Source organism: Aethalodelphis obliquidens, unplaced genomic scaffold, assembly GCF_003676395.1.
Source record: "Aethalodelphis obliquidens isolate GAN/ISIS:26980383/991018 unplaced genomic scaffold, ASM367639v1 scaffold10, whole genome shotgun sequence".
Classification (NCBI taxonomy): domain Eukaryota; kingdom Metazoa; phylum Chordata; class Mammalia; order Artiodactyla; family Delphinidae; genus Aethalodelphis; species Aethalodelphis obliquidens.
Window position 1 is genome coordinate 566,322 of NW_020837954.1, and position 21,773 is coordinate 588,094.

Sequence of the window (21,773 nt, forward strand, 5' to 3'; positions counted from 1 at the left end):
TCGGCCGGGCTGTGGGGCTTGCAGGGATCTTAGTTCCCTGACCAGGGATCGGGAACCCTGGCCTGGCAGTGAAAGTGCCAACTCCTAACCATTGGACTGCCAGGGAATTCCCAGCAAGACTTGGTTCTTGATCAGATGTGGTAAAAGGTAAGTGAAGAGAGAGAGGAGTGTGATAGAACGAATGACAGACAGTAAAGGCAAATCTTTTCTGAAAAATGTGAGGAGGAGAGGGCAGCTGAGGTCCAAGATGCTAACCCTCAGCTCTCGCTCAACCCCTCTGCTTGCCCTCCAAGGCCCCTTCTCATCTCCACAATAGAGAAATTTACTACTGCGAACCTTCCATCTCCAGTCAGTGTGAAGAAGGAAAGGACCAAGACACAGCACCGTAGTGCTCTCTTCAGGTGCACTGAACACTCTTTGTAAAGAAAAGGGAACCCTCATACACTGTTGGTGGGAATGTAAATTGGTACAGCCACTGGAGGACAGTATGGAGGTTCCTTAAAAAACTAAAAATAGAGTTACCATATGATCCAGCAATCCCATTCCTGGGCATATACCCGGAAAAGATGAAAACTTTAATTAGAAAAGATATATGCACCCCAATGTTCATTGCAACACTATTTATAATAGCCAAGACGTGGAAGCAACCTAAATGTCCTTTATCCATTGACAGATGAATGGATAAAGAAGGTGTGGTATATATATACAATGGAATACTACTCAGCCATAAAAAAGAATGAAATAATGCCATTTGCAGCAACATGGATGGACCTAGAGATTATCGTACTAAGTGAGTCGGAAAGAGAAATACAAATATCATATGATATCACTTATATGTGGAATCTAAAAAAATTATACAAATGAACTTATTCATAAAACAGAGACAGACTCACATAGAAAACAGTCTTATGGTTACCAAAGGGAAAAGGGGAGGGAGGGAGGGATAAATTAGGGGTTTGGGATTAACAGATACACACCACTATATATGTAAAATAGATAAACAACAAGGACCTACTGTATAGTGCAGAGAACTATATTCAATATCTTGAAATAACCTATAATGGAAAAGAATCTGGAAAAGAATACATATATATATATATATATATAACTGAATCACTTTGCTATACACCTGAAACTAACACGACGCTGTAAATCAACTATAATTTTAAAATTGAAGGAAAAAAAAAACGTATCCTGGTGCTTGTCATACCATTCTTTCAACTTTTCTGTAGGTTTGAAAACATTCCCCCAAAAATGTTAGGTTAAAAATTATAGTATAACTAAGCAATATTGACTGTTTCTGAGTTTTTACATTGATCTATGTTGGGCTGACCCCACAGGCCTGCAAGCCTTGTAGCTGCCCAGCCTCGAGACCTAAGAAATAGCCCAGAGTCAGTGACAGAGACATCAGTGTCTTATTGGACAGGGAATCTTACATGTCCACAGCAAAAGGGTCCTGGAGCAACAGCCCCCAACCCCTGCTGATGGCAGAGAGCAGGCAGGACATGGCAGCAATCTTCACCACTTGGGGGAGAAGGGGGCTACCATTTATAGGGGGAATTTAAGTCAGGCTGGCTCATCAGCTACGAGGAAAACCAGCAGCTAGGCACATGCCTCACAGCCCCTCAGGTTAGCAACCGTCAGGAGGGCAGATGTTTCCCTTAAATAAACTAGCAGGTGGAGCCGTTCTGGCCTAAGGATTAGAATGATCACTAGCTGGGGCTGGGGGCAAGCACGTTCACATGAGTAGGGTGCAGGTGAAGCGGGGACTGGTCAAGCAGGGGATGTACAAAGAGCAAGAGAACAGCCGTCTTGAGTGGCCTGACCATACAATCTAATTGCTCTTGTTCATTTTGTGTGGGCCAGCACTTGCTTATAGATAAACGGAAGTAAGCACTATTTACAGAAAAATTTAAAGTTGAGTCAAAGACCTTAATTTTTCCTACGAATCAATCCAAAACCATCATTATTTGATCTTAGCAAAAGAGCACCTTGACACAGTCTCCCTGGAAAGTGGTTTGAGAAGCTGGGTAGGCCCTTCTAAATAAGGGTGTCGGTCTTGTGCTTGTTTGCAGTCCCTGACTTTGACACCAACCAGGGCCCTGCCTTTTTCTAAGCTAAATAGACCGTGAACTTGGTTCCTCAGGGTGATCTCCTCCCACCCTCTGCTCTCAGAGAAAGAAGTAACCCTCAAACCACACCAGAGGGAAGCGGGAACACAAATGCCTTGTGTCCTTTCCTGTAACCGAGCTGGATGCCCTGCTACTTTATCATACCCGCCCCACTGAGAGCCACAGTGACAGAATAGTTCCCTATCCATCTGAGCATCTAGCACTCCTCTGGAGACTATAGTTCTTCAAGAGCAAGACCAGTTTTAATCCACTTCTGCTAAGAACAAAGCCTCTAAGGCTCCACATGGGACTTCCCTGGTGGCGCAGTGGTTAAGAATCCACCTGCCAATGCAGGGGGCACCAGTTCAAGCCCTGGTCTGGGAAGATACCGCATGCTGCAGAGCAACTAAGCCCATGTGCCACAACTACTGAGCCTGCGATCTAGAGCCCGTGAGCCACAACTACTGAGCCCACGTGCTACAACTACTGAAGCCCGCGTGCCTAGAGCCCGTGCTCCACGAGAAGCCACCGCAATGAGAACCCCGCTCACCGCAACTAGAGAAAGACTGAGCACAGCAACGAAGACCCAACACAGCCAAAAATAAATAAATAAATAAATAAAAAGAAAGAAAGACTCCACGTGGGTGGGATGGCCCTTCCACCTCCCTCACTTTGAGTAAGCATTACGGATCCATCTCTATTTGGATCCACTCAGTTTCCCTCCTTATCCGTATAGCCTTTTTTTTTTTTTTTCCATATAGCCTTTGATATTCTTTTTTTATCTTTGCCCAAAGGAAAATGACTAAAATCCTCAGATATAACATTATCACTTTATTCAGGAGATAATCAAGTATGATACAGGGCTGACACTGACAAATAGCTGTACAGAAAATTATACAAATCTGTTACATTTGCTAGAAGAGACTCTCATTGTAAACAAGGAAGAAAAACCAGGAGGGTGCCTAAAGGACTGCAGTGTTTTGAGCAAGTGTCCCCACGCTCCCTTGAGTGAAGGTGGGCTCAGGTGGAGGTGGCCCTTCCAGCAGGAAGAGGAGGAGGCAGCCCCTATGCAGAAGCTGAGCCTCCTGGCCCCACCCACACTCAGCAGCAGGCCTTGTTGAACTCCTGGAGGGCCCAGCGCTTGTTCTCAGTTGCCTGCTTGAGTTGGGTGTACTCTTTCACCAGCCTGTCAAACTCCTCCCCGAGGACCTCATAGGCGTTCAGGACCTGTCGGGACTTCTCCATGTCCTGCTCTTGTAGGTGAATGGCCCCCTCCAAACGGTCCCTAAAAGCCCAGGCACAGAAGATACAATATAAGGATCTGGTTCCTCAGAAACTACACGAGAATGAGAAGGCACTAAAATGAATGAGTCTGGAGGGTATGGGGACCAGCTCTGAATAGCTGCGTCAGGCTCTTGGGAGTTCTCACCTAATGAGACGATGAACTTCCACTTTCTCATCAGTGTAAGTGTCAGACAAAATCTTGAGCTCTTCCATCCTGACCGAGGGAAGAAAGAAATGTCAAGCTGAGGATCCCTAACAGCAGTAGACTTAGGAATGGGACCCAGGACCTGCCAATGGTCAAGGTCCTGTGTTGAGCAGTGACAGGATAAACAAGGTCATTCCAAATTCCCGAGCAATTTAGCTCACAGTAAACCACCTACTTCAGAGGGCTTTAAAATAAAAGACCCAAGAATGTTGACAGCTTTAGAGTAATCCAAAGGCTAATACTGCTATGTGACATTTACTGAACACCCACAGGGTGCCAGGCGCAATGTAGACGAAAGAGATGAGGGCGAGGGTTGGAGTGGGTGGTGTATGAGATGGAGTCCCTCAGATCCGCGGCGCTCACAGCTCACCGCAGCTTAAGGATCATGGCGCTGCACTTGACCTCCAGGTACTGGGCATTGATACGGTCCAGCTCAGACTGAGTCTTCAGCCGGTGCTCCTGAAGAAGCCTCTGCAGCAAGGCCAGGCAGCGAAGAAGCACCTGAGCACCCGGGAGGCAGGAGCAAGAGGGCGGCCATGAAAGAGGGTAGAAAAGAAAGCATATCAGAAATCCCTGGCTTCCCCAGAGGGGCCCCTGGGGTCAGGGTAAAAAAGAAAGGAGGCCATCCCACCGCCCTGCCAAACCTGGGAGTAGGTGGCACTCTTCTTCTCCAGGAGCACCATCTGCTCCTTCTGCTGGCTCTTGGCATCCTGGCACTGCTGCTTCTCACCCACCAGGACCTCTGCGAGGTTCCATACCTTTGCTGCCTTCAGAGTTTCACTGTCTGAATCTGGGCAGAGACAGAGCGCTGGATAGGAAAACCCTAATTGCTCCTGCCCTTTGAAGGCCATGTTTCAGTGCCCCTATCCGATATCTAACCCTACAGATTCTGTCTTCCTCCAGGTTTTCTTCTGATGGCCTGGTAAAAACAGCCCAGTTCTCTTACTTTCCAGATTTGGCCCTTAATTCTTTTTTATTAATCTTTTTGTAAAAATAATTTATTTATTTATGGCTGTGTTGGGTCTTTTTTATTTATTTATTTATTTAATTTATTTATTATTTTTGGCTGCATTGGGTCTTCGTTGCTGTTCGTGGGCTTTCTCTAGTTGCACTGAGCGGGGGCTACTCTTCATTGCGGTGTGCGGGCTTCTCATTCTGGTGGCTTCTCCTGTTGTGGAGCACGGGCTCTAGATGCACGGGCTTCAGCAGTTGTGGTGCACGGGTTCTAGAGTACAGGCTCGGTAGTTGTGGCGCGTGGGCTTACTTGCTCCACGGCACGTGGGACCTTCCCGGACCAGGGCTCAAACCCGTGTCCCCTGCATTGGCAGGTGGATTCTTAACCACTGCGCCACCAGGGAAGCCCTGGCCCTTAATTCTTAAATCATAGAAATAAAGATAAGGTCAACTTCTATTAACCTGAATTTTACTCCCTATTTCATTCTGATTCTCTTAAGAACGAAGCATGCTTCCCTGCAGCAAGAGGATGCTGCCACTTTGCTGAATAAAAGAAGTCTGTACAAAATTTCTTGCTTTTATTCTATCAGCAAGGAAACAAACAAGTAAACATTTCCAACGCTTCTCAGCTTCTGTCCCAAATCTAAAATTCAAACACATTATTCTCAAAAGAGAAGACCAGGAGCCCTGAAGGCCAGCCATGAACAGAACACAGCCAGCACGCACCTGAACTGGGATTGTGGTAGCAGAGCAGAGTGAAACATTTCTTCTTGAGCTGCTCCTCCACTTCAAGCAGGAGCCGGGCTCTCATCCACATAAAATCCTACAGCCACAGAAGTGAAAAAAGTGAGATGTGGACAGACTGTTGGAACTAGAAAGATCCAGTGAATGAATATGTGATGACTAACAATCTCAATGATAACCAAAGAAAATGCATCAAGAGACATCAGGGAGATTAATTTTTAACCCATCAAATTAGCAAAGAATACAATGACTGTCAAGATCCCATGTTGATGAAAATGTGGGGACCTAGGTGCACTGGGAGCTCTTCTCTGGAGAGCAGTTTGGCAATACGTACCAGTGTGTTCAATGTGTGTAGCCTGTGACCTGGTGATCCCAATTCAAGCACTAACACTCAGAAAATAATCATACAAAGACATGTATGAACTACCATGTTCCTATCAGTGTGATTTCTACCAGCAAAAATGTGGAAATAACCTTAAATTAATATCCATCAATAAGGTTAAGCAAATTATGCTACATCCATACAATGGAATCCTATCTGTAATTTAAACTGATGATACAATAAGGACTCTGAGCACTAACTATGTGCCTGGACACTGCTGAGAGTGCCTGAGGAAGGTGAGAGGGATAAATTAGGAGGGTGGGATTAACAATACACACACTACTATATATAAAATAGATAACCAACAAGGGCCTACTGTATAGCACAGGGAACTCTACTCAATATTTTATAATAACCTATAAGGGAAAAGAATCTGAAAAAGAATAGATATAAATATACATATAACTGAATCACTTTGCTGTACACCTGAAACTAACACAATATTGTAAATCAACTACACTTCAATTAAAAAAAAAAAGAGTGCTTTAGGAGGTATCATCTTATTTACAGTTATTTGAAAAGTAATATATATACCTTAAAATAATCATATACTTGAAAAAAGTCCAAAATATATTGTGAGAACAGATTATACTCTCTATACAGGTATAGAAGGTATAATACTATTTATGTCAAGCTGTATATAATAATACTGCATTTATTTCTAGATTTAGTATTTCAGCTTTTACTTTCTTCCTTGTAATGTCTTTCTTACTTACTTGAGCTTGACCACCACGAACATGTTTCATTTTTATAGAAACAATAAAGCTTAACCAAAAAATGTTTAAATATATGGGAGAAATTAACCCATTTCCCTTCTTTGGTCCCAATATCTGCCCCCCGCCAACCTCTGAGGGTGGCATGAGCTCCAGAAGGTCCACCTTCTCCAGCCCAAGCAGTGGGGGCACCTCCCTCTCCTGGCTGGGACCTAAGAGCTGTGTCAGCTCAGTCACGAGCAGCCGCTGTTCAAGGGTCTCATGAAACTGAGAGAGAGAATAAAAAACAAAAAGAAGTTACTATAAAACTTCTCCCACTCCATCTCCTCCATCCTCACAAACCAGTTTTTCACACATCTTCAAAGTCCTCAAACGTGTCATCCCCTTCGGATGACTTCCCAGCTGCCAGTACTTTCTCCTGTCAATCTTTCTTTTCAAAACGCTGACAACACATCCACCTCTTCCCCATAACCACAGTCCCTTTCCTTCTTGATAACCACTACCCAAAGCTCCTATTTCCCCCAGATCATAGAATCAGTTGAAGCCATAGCTGGCCTCGTCATTCCTACAGCTGGTACCAATGCCTACTTCATCTCTCCTGCCTCACCTTTTTGTCCTCAGAAGTTAAATTTCTGTCTTGTGTCTTCACATAGTAATCCACAAGCAGCTCTTGAATGACTCTCTGTAAAATTTCAGACCTTAACCACGTTGTCTTATGCAATCGAACTTCCTTCCACGCCTAGAAAACCAAAAAAATCCCAGGTAGGAACCCCTCTTTCTCAGAAGATATTTCCTTCCTCCCTATTAGCCCTTCTCCCAGGGCCCTTACCTGAGCCTGCTCCTTTGCCAGTGTGAGGCTTAAGCCACTCTCGTCCATGTGTTGTGAGAGACTCAGCAGCAGTTTGCTGAAGTGTGGGTTCTGTAATAGGTCCTCTTCACTCAGGTTACAAGGAGGAAGCTGTTTGCTGCACACTTAAAGGGATGTCCCCCATAGGGACCAAAAAGCAAAGACAGTATGGACTCAATTTATATAACTGAGCATAACTCTTAGCTTAATACTCACTTCCAAAAAACCCCTAGGTTTTTGGTAGGGAAGTTTTCTAAATCGAATGAAAATTTTAAGAAAATCAAAAAACAGGGAATTCCCTGGCGGTCCAGTGGTAAGGACCTTGTGCTTTCACTGCCGAGGGCCCGGGGTTCAATCCCTGGTCAAGGAACTAAGATCCCACAAGCCCCGTGGCGTGGCCAAAAGAGAAAGAAAGAAAGAAAAAAATCCACAAATAAACTAGAGGCAATACTCAAAGTAACAAGCATTTATATTATATACAAGGACATTAATCAAGAATTAGGCAATGAGTCTTAAAAAAACTAAGATCTTAGAAAATGGAAATGCAGTTGGAAAATATTAGACAAAGAGAATCAAGAATAAGGGACTCTTTGGTATACCACAGTACCTAAAATGCCTCATTCACACAGAATACCAAGAGCTCTTAAGGAAAAAAAAAAAACCACGTGTTAAGTTCCCTCGTATGGGATCTCTAGTCGCATAAGCAAGACTGAGAGAAGGTATATTCTTAACAGTAAATAAAAAATTTAACTAACCAAATTCTCCTTATTGTAAATAGACTGAGTAACCCATATGGATGCAGAACAGCACATGCGTGAGAAAAAGTGCAAGAAGTCAGGATCCACTGTTTATTCCATATGCTCAAAGGGCTTTTTTTCCATCTCTTTTCCCACGTGCTTTCTGCTGAGGTCTTATGTTTTACTCCCACTCACCAAACACTTACATTTTCATTCTTTGGACCATCATACCAGAGTCCTTTTAGAGAATAAGAAATCTCTCTTTTTTTTCCCCCAAACACATTGAAAGATCACTATGGAAATGGTCAAAATACAGAAGATTCAAGTTTTTGAAGGATTCAAGAAAGGATTTGAGATATGCAAAGAATTCAAGATATGGAAGGATCTGAGATTTTGGAGGACAAGATATGAGAAAATTCAAGACACAGGTAGGAAGGTAGCTTTCAAAAGTTCACTGGCCACGCTCATCTTCAGGATATGCTTGCTAACTCAGCGTGGGAGCATCTTGAAATTTTAGTCTACTGCACTAGCAGGTACCGAACAGGAGTCAGTATAATCTGTCTGCCAATAAGAGAGTGTTTAAGAATCTTCAAGTATTCTAGTTTCTCTAGAAAGTTAGGCTTTTGCGCGAGAAACCATACTGGTGAACATTATAAATCCTTTTTTAATTTTTTTTGGCAACGTCGCATGGCATCTCAGTTCCCCAACCAGGGGATGAACCCAGGCCATGGCAGTGAAAGCGCCGAATCCTAACCACTGGACCACCAGGGAATTCCCCCTTTTTATTACAGAGACAAGACCCTAGATAAGACCTCTCTGGATAAGTCCTCAATCCTCTTTCAAATGGCTACACTTACCTTGTTGGAGTATTTCCATCCCTTCTCCAGATGAGCAGAAATCCCCGGATGCCATCTGCTTTTCTTGTGATTCTTATCTGTCCAACTGAGTGAAAGAAACAAAAAGATAAATAAACTGGCTTGGCTGCTCCAGAGAGACAACTACCTTGGGTTCAAATTTCTGTCATCTACAAGCTGGGGAGGAGAAACACCTCTTACAGGGTGGGGACTATGTCACACATCCTGGGTCCTGTCTGAAAAGGAGCCTCCTTGGGAAAGAAAACTTTCCAATTCACTAGTCTAAACAGGAGGATGGCCCCCTCCCCCCACCACTATGTCTAAGGTTAAAACTGAGCTGCTGCTTTCCAGTTATGAGTGAACTGGGAAAAGGGGGAAAAAAATCCAGGTCTGCTTTTTTCTCCAGTCAAATAAGCCAGCTATCAAATTCCACAATAGTTTCTTGTGCTTCTTTAACTTGTCCTTTCATCTGAGATCTGTTGGTAGTTTTTGATCATTAACTCTAGAAACATTCTTCTGGACTGACGAATCATTCCACACTTGAACAAAAACAACTGGTTTTCACATAACAGCATTAGTAAAGAGCACCTGGAGGAAAGAGCATGACAAGAAGACTGACAGGGAGGTCAGGGCCAGAAGAGGAACTCAAAGGTGTATTAATGCGTCTGAGGCCGGGAGGATGACATGAGCCGTCGGTGTTTTGCCAGAACACGGAGTACACTGAAAAGAATGACATCAACACAAAAGGGCAGTAAAGATGGGCACAGTTTGGACTCTGTGGAGACAAAATTTTTCCCTTGACATGACTTCCCATTTTTTTCTTTCTTTGCTCCACCCCCTCCTCTCTGCAAAGTATCAAACTCCAAAGGGAAGCTGAGCCTTCCAAAGCAGAACAGACATAGGTTACTATGATTTAACACTTCATGTTCACAGAACATTTGGTTTACTCCCTGGTTTTATGAGTAACATCAAAGTAACTACTCATTTGTGTTGTAACATGGTCTAGAGGGGGACCGTAGCTGAGGTATCAGAATGCTAAGACTTAATTTGCGGCTCAGCCGTTGCTTCTGTGCGAATTTAAGGGAATTGATTTTTTGTGCCAAACTTTTTCCCACCTGCAAAACTGAGATAACGATTCCTGCCTTGGATGAGACATTAAGAATTAATAACACAATCGACTTGTCGACAAAAGCCACTACTTAGTGTTTTAGCATTCTGTTTATCACGGATCTAAGCCTGAAAATAAATTTTGCAGGGAAACTTCGCCCACGGAAATGAGGACCAACCCAAATTTAAAAAAAAGTCAGCTGTTCTTCCCTCCCTAGGGGAAGTGCCCACTTGGGGTTTTTTAGGGTGCTTTCCTCTACCCTTTTAAAGTGCTACAGGGCGTGAACGGTGGCAGCAATCAGGCTCGATTCTCCACCCTTTGCACTCAGACGTGTCTAAACGGTGATACAAGGACCGAAGCATTTAAATGTTCTGACTCAGGCGTCTTTTAAATTCTTAGATCTGTCTTTACACGCTGCACTGAACGTTAAATTGATTTTACAGGTATTTTCACAAGATGTGACCCTTACAGAGCCCGAGATGAATCAAAATGCGGCGCGGGCTCTCCAGCGCCTACTTTCCTTCCGCCTGGGCAGTCAAGGATTCCCAAGGCCGAGGGCGATCTCGGCGACCGGATACCGGGGACTGGCCGACTTAACCCTCCCAGCGCTCCTCTTCCCCGCAGCGCCGCCCGCCGACCCTCCGGAGCAAACCTGCACAGCGTGGGCAGCTGAAGCTCCCGAGGCAGTGCTGAGGGGGCTGGGGCGGGCAGGCCGGCGGCAACACCCGGCCCCCGACCGCGCCCGGGCTCCGGAACCTCTCCCTCGGGCCGGGTTCAGGGGCTGCGGGAAACTAGGCCCGGGAGGACCGCGCGGGGAGGTCGGGGGAGGGGAAAAGGCCGAAAGCTCACGGGAGGCAGTGGTAGGGGGCGGGGCCCCGCTCGAGGCGGGAACGCAGGCTCCGCCCCCCGCCTCGCTCGCGCCCTTAGACCCCAACGGCCGGAAGACTGGGTGTTCGGAATCCGGGCTGGGAAAGGGAGACGTCGTAGGCACACTTCTTTACCATTTCTCCTGGGTACCTTCCCCCATGTTGAGGGCAAACGTTGAGAAGACGGTAATAATTGCCGGCTTCTACTGAGGGCCCACAATGAGTCAGACTATGCCAAGAGTTTTACTTCCCTTGCCCCGCCCCGTTTAGTTCTTAGAGTGTCCTACGAGGAAGTCACTATCATACCCATTTTACAGAGGGGAAGACTAAAGCGCAAAGAGATTATGTGGCTTGCTCAAGGTCGCGGCCTGCAGAGTGTACACCTGACCCAAGGGCCCTCTGAACCTTCCCAGACCTGCCGCCCACTGGCGCTGCCAGCCCTGCCCCTTGGATGGGCTTCCCACCCAATTTCCTCCCCCAGGCTCCTCCTCTGCCCTCTCCTTTACCTCTCATCCTTCACTAAAACCCCTGTCTTCCTTTTTTAGACTATGTGGACATTTATTGTTTGCTTAACCAGAAGTCTGGAGCTGGGGGTCCTAAGGCTTCTTAGTAGCTCCCTGGTATCAAGGTTGTTTACAGTTCTCTTCGCAATCCCCTCATGGTCAAAAGGTGGCTTCAGAAGTTCAAGGAGTACATCCTCTCAACAGCATCCCAAGCAAGATGGAAGGGGAAGAGCCTTCTTCCTGTAACAGTCAAGGAAGAAAATCTTTCCCAGGAGCACCCAGCAGACTTTCCCATATGTCTTATTGCCAGGTTGGGTCACCTGCCCACCCCTAGACCAGTGAGCTGGATGTCTTACATTTGCCCCCCAGATCCACCTTCTCTTCAACCTATGTAGAAGGTAAGGACTACCTCAGGACTTCAGGGTTCCCATATTCTCTGACTAGTATCAGCCAATGGGGGATCCCAGCAGGAGGTGGGAGGACAATTCCCCTGACTTCCTCTCTGGCCTTGACCTCAGGCTGGCTATAGACTTTGACCAAAGGTCATTTCTCCTCTCAGGGGGGGTCTACCCACCTCTCTCTGTCTTCACCCCCACCCACCCTTTTTTCAAAGTCGACTGGAATTAGGTGAATTATTTTAAAAATATTTGATGCTAAGTAAATTGCACCAAGGTTATGAAATCTCTTGCATCAGAGAAGCAGATAGTCTGGGGTAGAGGGAAAAGAATCTCAGGGCTAGATGTGCTGGATGGCAGAGAGTTTAACCTTTTCTTTTGGTACCAACTAGAGAATTCTGCTAGCAATACATAGGGAAATAGGGTGATCCAGTGCAGAAATTTTTTACCCCTGGTCATCTTGTCAACTGCCACCTTTCATGCTTAATGTTAAAGTGCTGTCATTTTCTAAGGCTTTTAAAGATCATTTATGCTTCCTCAGTTCTGTAGTGCAGCATCATTAAATATCAGGCATAATGTCCCTAAGAAACAGCACTTGGAACAAAATAGCAAGCGTGCTTTGGTGACTCAGAGCTGATCAGAAATCTACAGAAATTTCATGTCTCATAGTTGCCAAGTTTTCTAAAATGGTACTACAAAGCTTTGGCTAAGCAGCTCTAAAGTACTGGGGGAATGAGGAGGTGAAGGGTACAGAGGCCTGTCTTCAGGTAGGAGGGCAGAGGGCCTTGGGAAGACTTGAATTGGATCAAACCTTCACATGCAATTATCTGTTCCATCTGTGTCTCTAACAAACTGTGTGACCTTGGGTTTCCGGTTCCTTATCTGTCAAAAGGAAGAACTAACATATTTCTAGCTCCTCCAATCTCACAGTGTTGATGTAATGATCAGATGAGATAATGGCTGAGATAATGCTTTGGAAAGACTGTCAAAGTGAGGTGTTTTACAACTGACACTTATTAAGCACTTATTAAGTGCCTTGGGAGAGACACAAAGATAAATAGGACTCAGTCCCTGCCCTGAAGGAGTTCATAATCTAGTTCAGAAGATAAAACATACATATGAAAAGCAAACAGTACATGGCAGCAAAAAGGTGTCAAAAGAGCAGTTTAGAATATAAATACCAGAAAAAAAAAAAGAACATAAATACCAGAGAAAATTGAAGAAGGTACAGAACTCTTTCTGCAGGAATGGATAGGGAAGACTGAAATAAATCTTCTCTTAGCTGGGCCTGAAAGGAGAGGAAATTTGGATCATTTCGAATGGAAGAAACATCCCAGCAAGTGGAGGCAGAGACAAGGAGTCCAAGCTGCATCCTGGGTCCAAGAGGAGACCAGACCAGGTGAAGTGAAAGACTTCACAGGCCAGTTCTACTTAAGACGAGAAAGTTGAGCCTATAGACCATCCTGGCAGCTAAGACTGCAGTGGAATACCGAAAAAGGATCTTACAATCGACACCATCTGGTGTCCTTGAGCAATAAAGAATTGCGAGAGAGGCCCTAGAATTCATTCTCTTTCTCTCTTCCCATCCCTCCCTCCCTCTCTATCTCTTTGCTCTGGATTTTTTTAAAAACAGCTTTATTGAGGTATTTTGCATACAATATTTAAAGTGTACTGCTCATTAAGTTTTGACATAACTATACATCTGTGAAACCATCACCGCAATCAACATAGTGAACATAGGCGTCATTCCCTAAGTGATTACTTGTGCCCCTTTGTAATTCCTCTCTCGGGCCCCTCGCAACCACTGATCTGCTATCTGTCACTGTAGATTAGTTTGCACTTTCTAGAATTTTATGTAAATGGAATCAAATAAAGATGTACTTTTTTTTTTGTCTGGCTTCTTTTACTCAGCATAGCTAATTTTGAGTTTTATCCATGTTGTTGCTACTCTTAATAATTCATTTTTTTTCAGTTCATGTTTTTATTGTTGAGAAGTGCTACAGAATCCTCTTTAAAACCTTAATTTGTTTGGTTTTGTATTTAAGAAGGTGCTTCCTCCATGACCCCAAGGTACCTATCTCGGTGCTTGGCATACAGAGGCACTTATTTGTTGAAAGGATGAATTTTTGACCACCCCACAGTGCTAATACCTTATATAGTTTTGTTTGTTCCGTGGGATGCTTGGCCTTTATAGGCCTGTCTCTTCATCACTGTTGTTCATCTCACCTTCTGCTATACCATATGCAAAATACAATCGCCCACTTCTTAAATGTTCTTTAATGATAAAGCCATGAACATGCTCAAGTATTCCTGAGCTAGACTCTGGTGGAGGAGGGGGTGTTAGGGGGGAGGTGGAGAAAGATAAATTAGGCATAACTCGTGTTCACAATCTAGCTCTACCTTCTTGAAGACATTGCTCTTGATTGAGGATTCAAAACAATATTCAAAAACATATTCACATATGTTTTAACGATAATAAATGTAAATGGGAGTCTGAGAAAAAGTCTACTTAGCCTTTCAGACTTGGGCCATTCCTTTGCTGCATTGTTTAGAATTGCAGAGAAGAATGGAGATTTGCTGAGAATATTGCAGGGACTCTGCCTCCCATACCCTAGCCAGGAAACAAAACGCTGCTCCAAAGATAGAGATTTTGGTTGAGCATTTAGGATTCTACTTATCAAACTAATGGAAAGTTTTTTGTTTTTTTTTTTTTAATGGAAAGTTTTGAGTAGAGTATTTTCTCCCACTGAAAATTTGGGCTTACATAACCCGTTTCAAAGCTAGGACATTAAAATAGCCATTGAATTATGGAACCATGCTTAACTAAGCAGTTGTTTAGAAAAAAAATTTTTTAAAGCCATACCACTTTGGGGAATTCCCTGGTGGCCTAATGGTTAGGATTCAGTGGTTTCACTGTGGAGGCCTGGGTTCGATCCCTGGTTGGGGAACCGTCCCACGTGCCATGCAGCGTGGCCAAAATAAAAAATAAATAAAAATTAACAAACAAACAAACAAAGCCATACCACTTTGAAAGTATCTGAAGACAAGTAGCAGGAATATATTATGGTATTATGGACTCAGAGCTAGTTTCAGGAATAAAAATTTTACAGGCAGTCAAGAGATTTCAGAATTATTTTCAAGGGTGTTCACTGGAAAATGAAGTTATTCAGAGCCACAACTATTGATTAAGCTAGAAAATTTCATGCCCATTGTAAGTACATGATTTAAGGAGAAACCAGGTGGATAAAGAAAATATGTAATCAACCTATGACATCAAATGAAAATTTTAGAACAAATGTTCATAATGTGCCACTTTTGCAAACGTTTAACCCTTCCAAGGGGCTTTCAAACCCAGCGCTGTGGCTTCAAGGGTGGCCTGACTGTTCCTGGAAACTTGTTATACAAACTGGAATGAGCCTGGTTTTACTGAGATTCTGTTGTGAGCTAGGATATAAAGAAGGCCTGATAGGAAATTTTGGATCTCAAAGAAAAGCTGAGAAGTTTGGCTCAAAAAATGGGACAGATTGAAACCATTTTTACCAAAGGAATATGAAACAGTTAAAGGAAATTGACTCAGAAGAAGACTCATATCATTTTGAAAAGCTAGACATGAAGCACAACGTGTTCAGTTCTTGTTATAACCGACTGAGTGTGGTGCTGTAATGCGTAAACACGTACCAGGCTGATAAAGTATTTCCCTGGGCTTTAAACTGATGATGACACTGTCTCATACTGAGCTGCATATGGAAGAGATTTTCTCCTTTAAAAATTGTGTCAGAGCCAGTGGGAGAAATAGACCTACCAAAGGGCATTTGGAGTTTCATGCTTGGGAAGAACATACACTGTAAATATTGAAACATCTCCTATGATTAAGGTGTTACGCAAAAAAAAAAAAAAAAAAGCAAATCCTTGAGGAAGTTAGCAATTTAGTATACTTTCTATATTCCATTTACCAAAGAGAAATTTTGCCAAACTAATTTATAGTATTCAACCATGGTAGCTAAGTAGATTATGTGTTACATCTGGGTTTCCCATGACTGGGTTGCTGTATAAAAACACAGGCACAGATATTTCTGGAATGCATGCTTTTCTTGGGCAGCATTTCAAAACTAATTTATCAGTATTTTCAAATGATTAATAATGGGAGACTCTATGGATGGGGAGCCCTTGATCATCCAAACCAAGGGTTACTGACTCACAAGTCTATGGGAGGGCTTCCCTGATGGCGCAGTGGTTGAGAATCCGCCTGTCAATGCAGGGGACACGGGTTCAAGCCCTGGTCCAGGAAGATCCCACATGCTGCAGAGCAACTAAGCCCGTGCACCACAACTACTGAGCCTGTGCTCTAGAGCCCGCGAGCCACAACTACTGAGCCCACGTGCTACAACTACTGAAGCCTGTGTGCCTAGAGCCCGTGCTCCGCAACAAGAGAAGCCACAGCAATCAGAAGCCCCCACACTGCAACAAAAAGTAGCCCCGGCTCGCCGCAACTAAAGAAAGCCCGCGCACAGCAACGAAGACCCAACGCAGCCAAAAATAAATAAATAAATAAATTTATATTAAAAAAAAAAAGTCTGTGGGAGCCAGGCAGGTAATTAATGTATGAAGGGCACAGACCAAAGAGTGGTGGGGACTGTGACAAACTAAGGAGAGAATACATCAAGCAAAGGAGCAGCCATCACTCAGTTCCGACCAGTTGCTGCCATGTGGCAATGGAAGCCCGGGGTGACAGAGCTTCTGATTATTCAAAAAACCTTAGAAACCCAGCTCTTTGTGTATAATATCCAGATTTTTATATGAAATTTCCTGAAATGTAAATGTTGGCAACCAGTTATTTTATTCATAATAGCTTATTATTATTACAGAGGAAGTACACGTGCATTGTATAAAAACGGAAAATGTAGGCCAACAACAACAGAACATATTCCCACCACTCAGAGAGCACCACTGTTAACACCTTAGTGCATATCCTTTCAGATCTTTTTTATTCATAAATATATAGACATTTTAAAAGCAAAATGATTATGGTTTTGGAACTGGTATTTTATTAATGATTTTGACCTTTCCATTTCAGTAAATTTTCACCCCATCTAATCCCCTGTCCATATTAAAACATTTCCAGTTGACCACAAACATCTTTTGTAGCAATTTGTTTAAACTAACAGGGAATCCAGGACCATGCATTGTATTATTATTGCATACCTTAAGTCTCTTTCATAGCAGTTTTGGCTTAAAAAAAAAAATCATACTGACTTGCTGAAGAGAGCTGGCCAGTTGCCCTGCAGAATGCTTCACCTCCTAGATTTGTCCAGTTGCTTCCTCCTAGTGTCCATTAGTTCGTTTCTCTATCCCCAATATTTCCTGTAAACTGTAAGTTATATCTAATACTTCTTTTGGGGTAGGGAGCAGCTAGAATATATGCTAGGTTGGGTTATGTATTTGTCTCATACCAGAACTGGCCTACTGGTAGGTGATACCAAGACTGTTTCCAGGAAATGAGTGATGACAGTCTGATCCCTCCAATATACAGTTACATTTTTGTCCTCAAGTTTGTAAACTGACAGTGTTACTTGGCGCTGTATCAATGTGCAGTTGTCTACCAATCATTTCACCTATGGTGTTTAACACCAATTAATAATCTTTGCTAGGATCAATAGTTTTATTAAAGTTCACAAAATGCCATTTTTCCAATTCTGTCATTCTTTCTACATTTATTAGCTGGCATTTTTTCCTTCTTCAACTAGGGTTCAAGTTAATACTATAAAAAATAACTCCCAGTGGGCCAAACTCAATGCATTTGGGGACAGGATTTAGCCAGTGGGCTGCTGCCTTCTGATCTACACTCTAAGCCAGACCGTCTCATCACTGTCACCTGTACCCTGCACATTAGGTCTCGTTGTAACACTCAGTTTCTTTGCATTTGTTGACATGTTGCTTGTAATCTTCTCACCGCATTTTACGTGTGTTTTTATCTCCCTGGCTGGACTGTGACCTCCTCAAGGACAGGGACTCCCCTGCAGTATATTTCCTTTGTTTCCCCTAATGTGCTCTTAAAGGTACTTTGGTGATTGCTAATCCTAATTAACAAAAAAGCACTAATAAGAACCAAAAGTTTTCATTATTATCTCTCGTGTTCCCTGGCTTTCCCGCTAAAACTTGCCCTAATTATCTGTCATAGTGAAGCACTTGTCTCATTTACAGTTTACTTATGCCCTGGGAGTCCCTGGGTGGGGGTAGTGGGGAGGGAAGAGGGGAAATAAGCTCTTTATTAGTCTTCAGAAGTTGGAAAGTCATTTTCCAGCTGTGTGACCTTGGGTAAGTCCCATCATCACTCAGAGTTTCTATTTCTTCATTCAGTAAAATGAGGTGACAGCGATATCTCTAAACGCACACCTCGCTTGGCTCTAACTCTCTAGGATACAAGCCTAACCAGTACCTTTTAGTAGATTTCCTCCTAACCCATCTCCCCCCGCTCCCTTCACATGGGTCAACACTATCTAAGAGGAGAGTACCTGAAATAATAACCACAGTGGACAGAATTTGCCTCTGATGACTTCCCGACCATCACAGTTAGACCGGTCTAATCTATATGTCCCAGGAACAGTCTGCTCAGATTTCCAGGGTCAAACCTTAGGACCTCTTTCCCAACGAGAGCCAAGCGTGGACAACAGGGCCCTCCACAAGCAATTGACACAGCAAAGGCCCAGCCTTAGGTCTTCCTTGCTGCAAGGGAGGAGAGGTCGGAGAGGATTGAGATTGGTTGGACACTTGTCCTTCTTGTGGAGTCTTGCCTTTAGGATTCTGAATGCCCCTAGGCCAGCTCTGGGGTATGGGTCCTTCTAAGAAAAGAAAAAAAAAGAAATAAAAATGCTTCAACTCACTGCTTCTTCCCAATCCTTTTCTCGCAGTCCTGTTAGTCTCTTTTTATTCCCCCCTTCTTATTCCCTTCCATCTAGGTACAGTCTCAGGGACCTCATCCAAATGGCTTTCTGTGCCCTGAAACAGCTTTCTCGTATGTCCTCCTTGACTGAGGATGGTCTCCAGCCTGATTATAACGGAGTCTTACCATTTCTGTGGCCCTGAGAGCTCCAGGCGGAAGGGGACGCAGTCAAGTCTCTAAGAAGTAAGGCAGAGAACCTGCACCAGCCGGCTTATTCACAAGCCCCATTCTGGCCTGTGGCAAACAGGGCTGGCCAGAGCAAATAGCTCAAGTCTGCTGTGAAAGCCTGACCCCTGTCCGTGACTCTCATCTAAAGAGACACAAAAGGGATCCATAATTCTTCCATTTCCCCTTTTGCTGTCTCCGGCCTATTGGCTGTTGATGAAAATCAGGTGGCAAATTGGCCAAACAAGGTCCACCTGTTGCTGTATCCTTGGCAGCATCCCATGAATCTTTCAATACCAACAGGAAATAGTAAATAGGACTGCTAAGGATGAACAATCTCCCCGTGAACAGGAAGAAGGGAAACTCTTGAGATGTGGGGTACACTTGGAACTTGCCAGTGATGCCTTGCGACAGCTGGGGCTGCTCCTATGCCATGGCCTGCCTTCCATGGGCCCGTCTTCATCAGATATTAGCACTTGTTTTTCCTCAGGAAGGAGGGAGAAAGTAGCCCTAGTGGCAAGGACAGAGTCTTGGGGACCCCTCAGGGTGAGGACAGACGAGCACAGACCTAGGAAGGAATCAGCCAGTCAGTGGTAGAGGGAGGCCAAAACCACTGTAAGAAACAAAGGGTCAGAGTGACAGAGTGGACAAGACCCCCAAGAGTAAAACCACTGAAGGGATGGATGTAAGGCTACACGTGCTTGTCTGCATTTCCCAGACCTGGAGCAGCCTGGTGAGAAATTTTCCCAGTCACAGAGCCTTTGTATTCACTTATTTAATAAAAATAGTTCAGAAGAAGCAATCCCAGCTGTAGAACACGTAATTTTGTTTCAGAACATTACCTTGCCAAAAAAAAAAAAGTGCATTTCCCCCACTCTGGCACTCCATGGTGTGAATCTGATCTCTTACTTTCACTCAGAGGCCTCTTTTATGCAATTCCCAGGTTGGCTGGCAAAGTCATCTTAGAATCATCCCTAAATGTGGAATTTCTGTTTTCAAGAGTCATTTCCAATATGAAACTCTAAGTGGTGGAGAATAAAGACTAAGGATCAAAGGTTATCAGATTAATTTGCCTAAAACCAATTCACCTAGAGACAGTTTCAAATAAGTATTTATCAAATCTGCAGCATTTCAAAAAGTTTAGCAGATTCACCCTTTCACTTTTCATTGCTGTTGTCTGTACACCTTTGTTAGTCAACTGAATATGCCACATGCCTGTTTATTTGTTGAGACTATATTGGCCTTTCAACAGCAGGAATGTAGTAGACAGACCAAGGCATCAAAATCATATTGAGCTCTGTTACAGTTTTCAAAGCATCTAATTTGGAAAAGAATATTGGATTAAGAAACACAAAAAATGATACACAAATGTCTGTACCAATTCTATTTATTGCTGGAAACTTTAAAAAAGTTTGAAAAGTAGGTAACAGAAAAAGATATCCATAAAGGTAGGAAGCAATCTCGTCATTTACAAAGTGCTGCAAATTTGATAAATTTATGCTGCTGATAACTCAGGGGTACTCTTAGATGAAAAGATATAAATCCTTGAAATACCCAAGTGTGACAAAAACGAACAGAACAACTAAATGGCTATAAAAATACCCAAAAGGGAACTCAGCTTTTGGCAAACTGGTCATCAAGTGAACTTTAAGTAAACAAGTTTTTAGTGGATTGGTTTTAAGAGATCTAGCCAAACTGATCAGAACCAAGTGAAAGTGTTTTGCCTCTCTAGCTCCTGGAACCTCAAGAGTTTGGGAGCTGTGGTGGAAATAACTCTGGTTTCCTCTGAGAGGCAGCAGGTCTGGAGAGCTGAACTACTACTAATGAACCAAGTGTAAGAGTCCCCTGACGAGAGAGAGAGAGAGAGAGAGAGAGAGATTGTGTGTGTGTGCCCGTGTGTGCACACAAATGTATACTAGAGATACAGACTAGAATCAGACCTTTAGAAAATACTGGAACCCGCCTGTGTGTGCCTGTAATGTGCTACAGCACAGGCTGCACACCTGGAAAGGCCAGTCACCCACATCATGGCAACTGGAGGGCTCCTCCTCCACAATCCATTTGGAATGTCTTGATCTTTGGGTCTCTGGCCCTTGGGGCCCTCCCTAGAGGACTCTTCTGCCAGGGCTACAGAGTGCCTTCCTTTTCTTGGCTGGCCTCAGAGGGGCCCACTGGCCAGAGGAATTTGTCAATGGTGGTGACGGCAGCGGCAGTGACTGCATCTCAGATATACTGGGTTGGCCAAAAAGTTCGTTTGATGTTTTCCATGAGATGGCTCTAGTAGCGCTTAGTTGTCTTTAACTTCATTTGAAACAATTTTGTTAGATTGTATCGTGACAGCTATTACATCAGTGTGCATTTTTAAAAAACTTATAAAAATTGGTGTATTTTTGTGTAGCCATTTTAATATTGAAGATGGAAGAAAAAAGGAACATTTTCGGCATATTATGCTTTATTATTTCAAGGAAGGTAAAAACACAACTGAAACGCAAAAAAAGATTTTTGCAGTGTATGGAGAAGGTGCTGTGACTGATCGAACGTGTCAAAAGTGGTTTGCGAAGTTTCATGCTGGAGATATCTCTTTGGATGAAGCTCCGCGGTTGGGTAGACCAGTTGGTTGATAGCAATCAAATCAAGACATTAACTGAGAACAATCAACGAGGGAGACAGCTGACATCCTCAAAATATCCAGATCAAGCGCTGAAAATCATTTGTACCAGCTTGGTTATGTTCATCGCTTTGATGTTCGGGTTCCACCTAAGTTAAGCGAAAAAAAAAAATGTTCTTGAACATAGTTCTGCATGCGATTCTCCACTGAAATGTAACGAAAACGTTCCGTTTTTGAAACAAATTGTGACGGGTGATGAAAAGTGGATACTGTACAATAATAACGTGGAATGGAAGAGATCGTGGGGCAAGCAAAATGAACACCACCAACCACACCAAAGGCCGATCTTCATCCAAA

The 21,773-nt window shown here is 43.6% G+C and overlaps 1 protein-coding gene and 1 long non-coding RNA gene across 8 annotated transcripts; both read right to left on the reverse strand.

The window, feature by feature from the left end:
* Positions 1 to 2,922: 2,922 nt before the first annotated feature.
* HAUS4 (HAUS augmin like complex subunit 4) lies at positions 2,923 to 10,901 on the reverse strand. Of its 7 annotated transcripts, none has more exons than XM_027110787.1 (11): positions 10,592 to 10,753; positions 9,420 to 9,551; positions 8,835 to 8,919; positions 7,223 to 7,358; positions 7,001 to 7,132; positions 6,526 to 6,660; positions 5,281 to 5,377; positions 4,245 to 4,408; positions 3,971 to 4,101; positions 3,541 to 3,609; positions 2,923 to 3,396 (listed from the first exon to the last, which is right to left on the reverse strand). In XM_027110787.1, the coding sequence occupies exons 2-11, from the start codon at positions 9,433 to 9,435 to the stop codon at positions 3,213 to 3,215; spliced, it is 1,149 nt and encodes a 382-aa protein (XP_026966588.1). In that variant the 5' UTR covers positions 9,436 to 9,551; positions 10,592 to 10,753; the 3' UTR covers positions 2,923 to 3,212. The 7 variants fall into 7 exon arrangements, with proteins under 7 accessions (XP_026966588.1, XP_026966593.1, XP_026966589.1 ...); XM_027110792.1 differs by having other exon boundaries at positions 7,223 to 7,365; positions 10,592 to 10,751; XM_027110788.1 differs by having other exon boundaries at positions 4,245 to 4,390; positions 10,592 to 10,750.
* A 5,620-nt stretch (positions 10,902 to 16,521) lies between these two features.
* LOC113622573 (uncharacterized) lies at positions 16,522 to 21,137 on the reverse strand. Its single transcript, XR_003433573.1, has 2 exons — positions 20,749 to 21,137; positions 16,522 to 18,542 (listed from the first exon to the last, which is right to left on the reverse strand). It is a non-coding gene; the product is annotated as an uncharacterized LOC113622573 (long non-coding RNA).
* Positions 21,138 to 21,773: the final 636 nt, after the last annotated feature.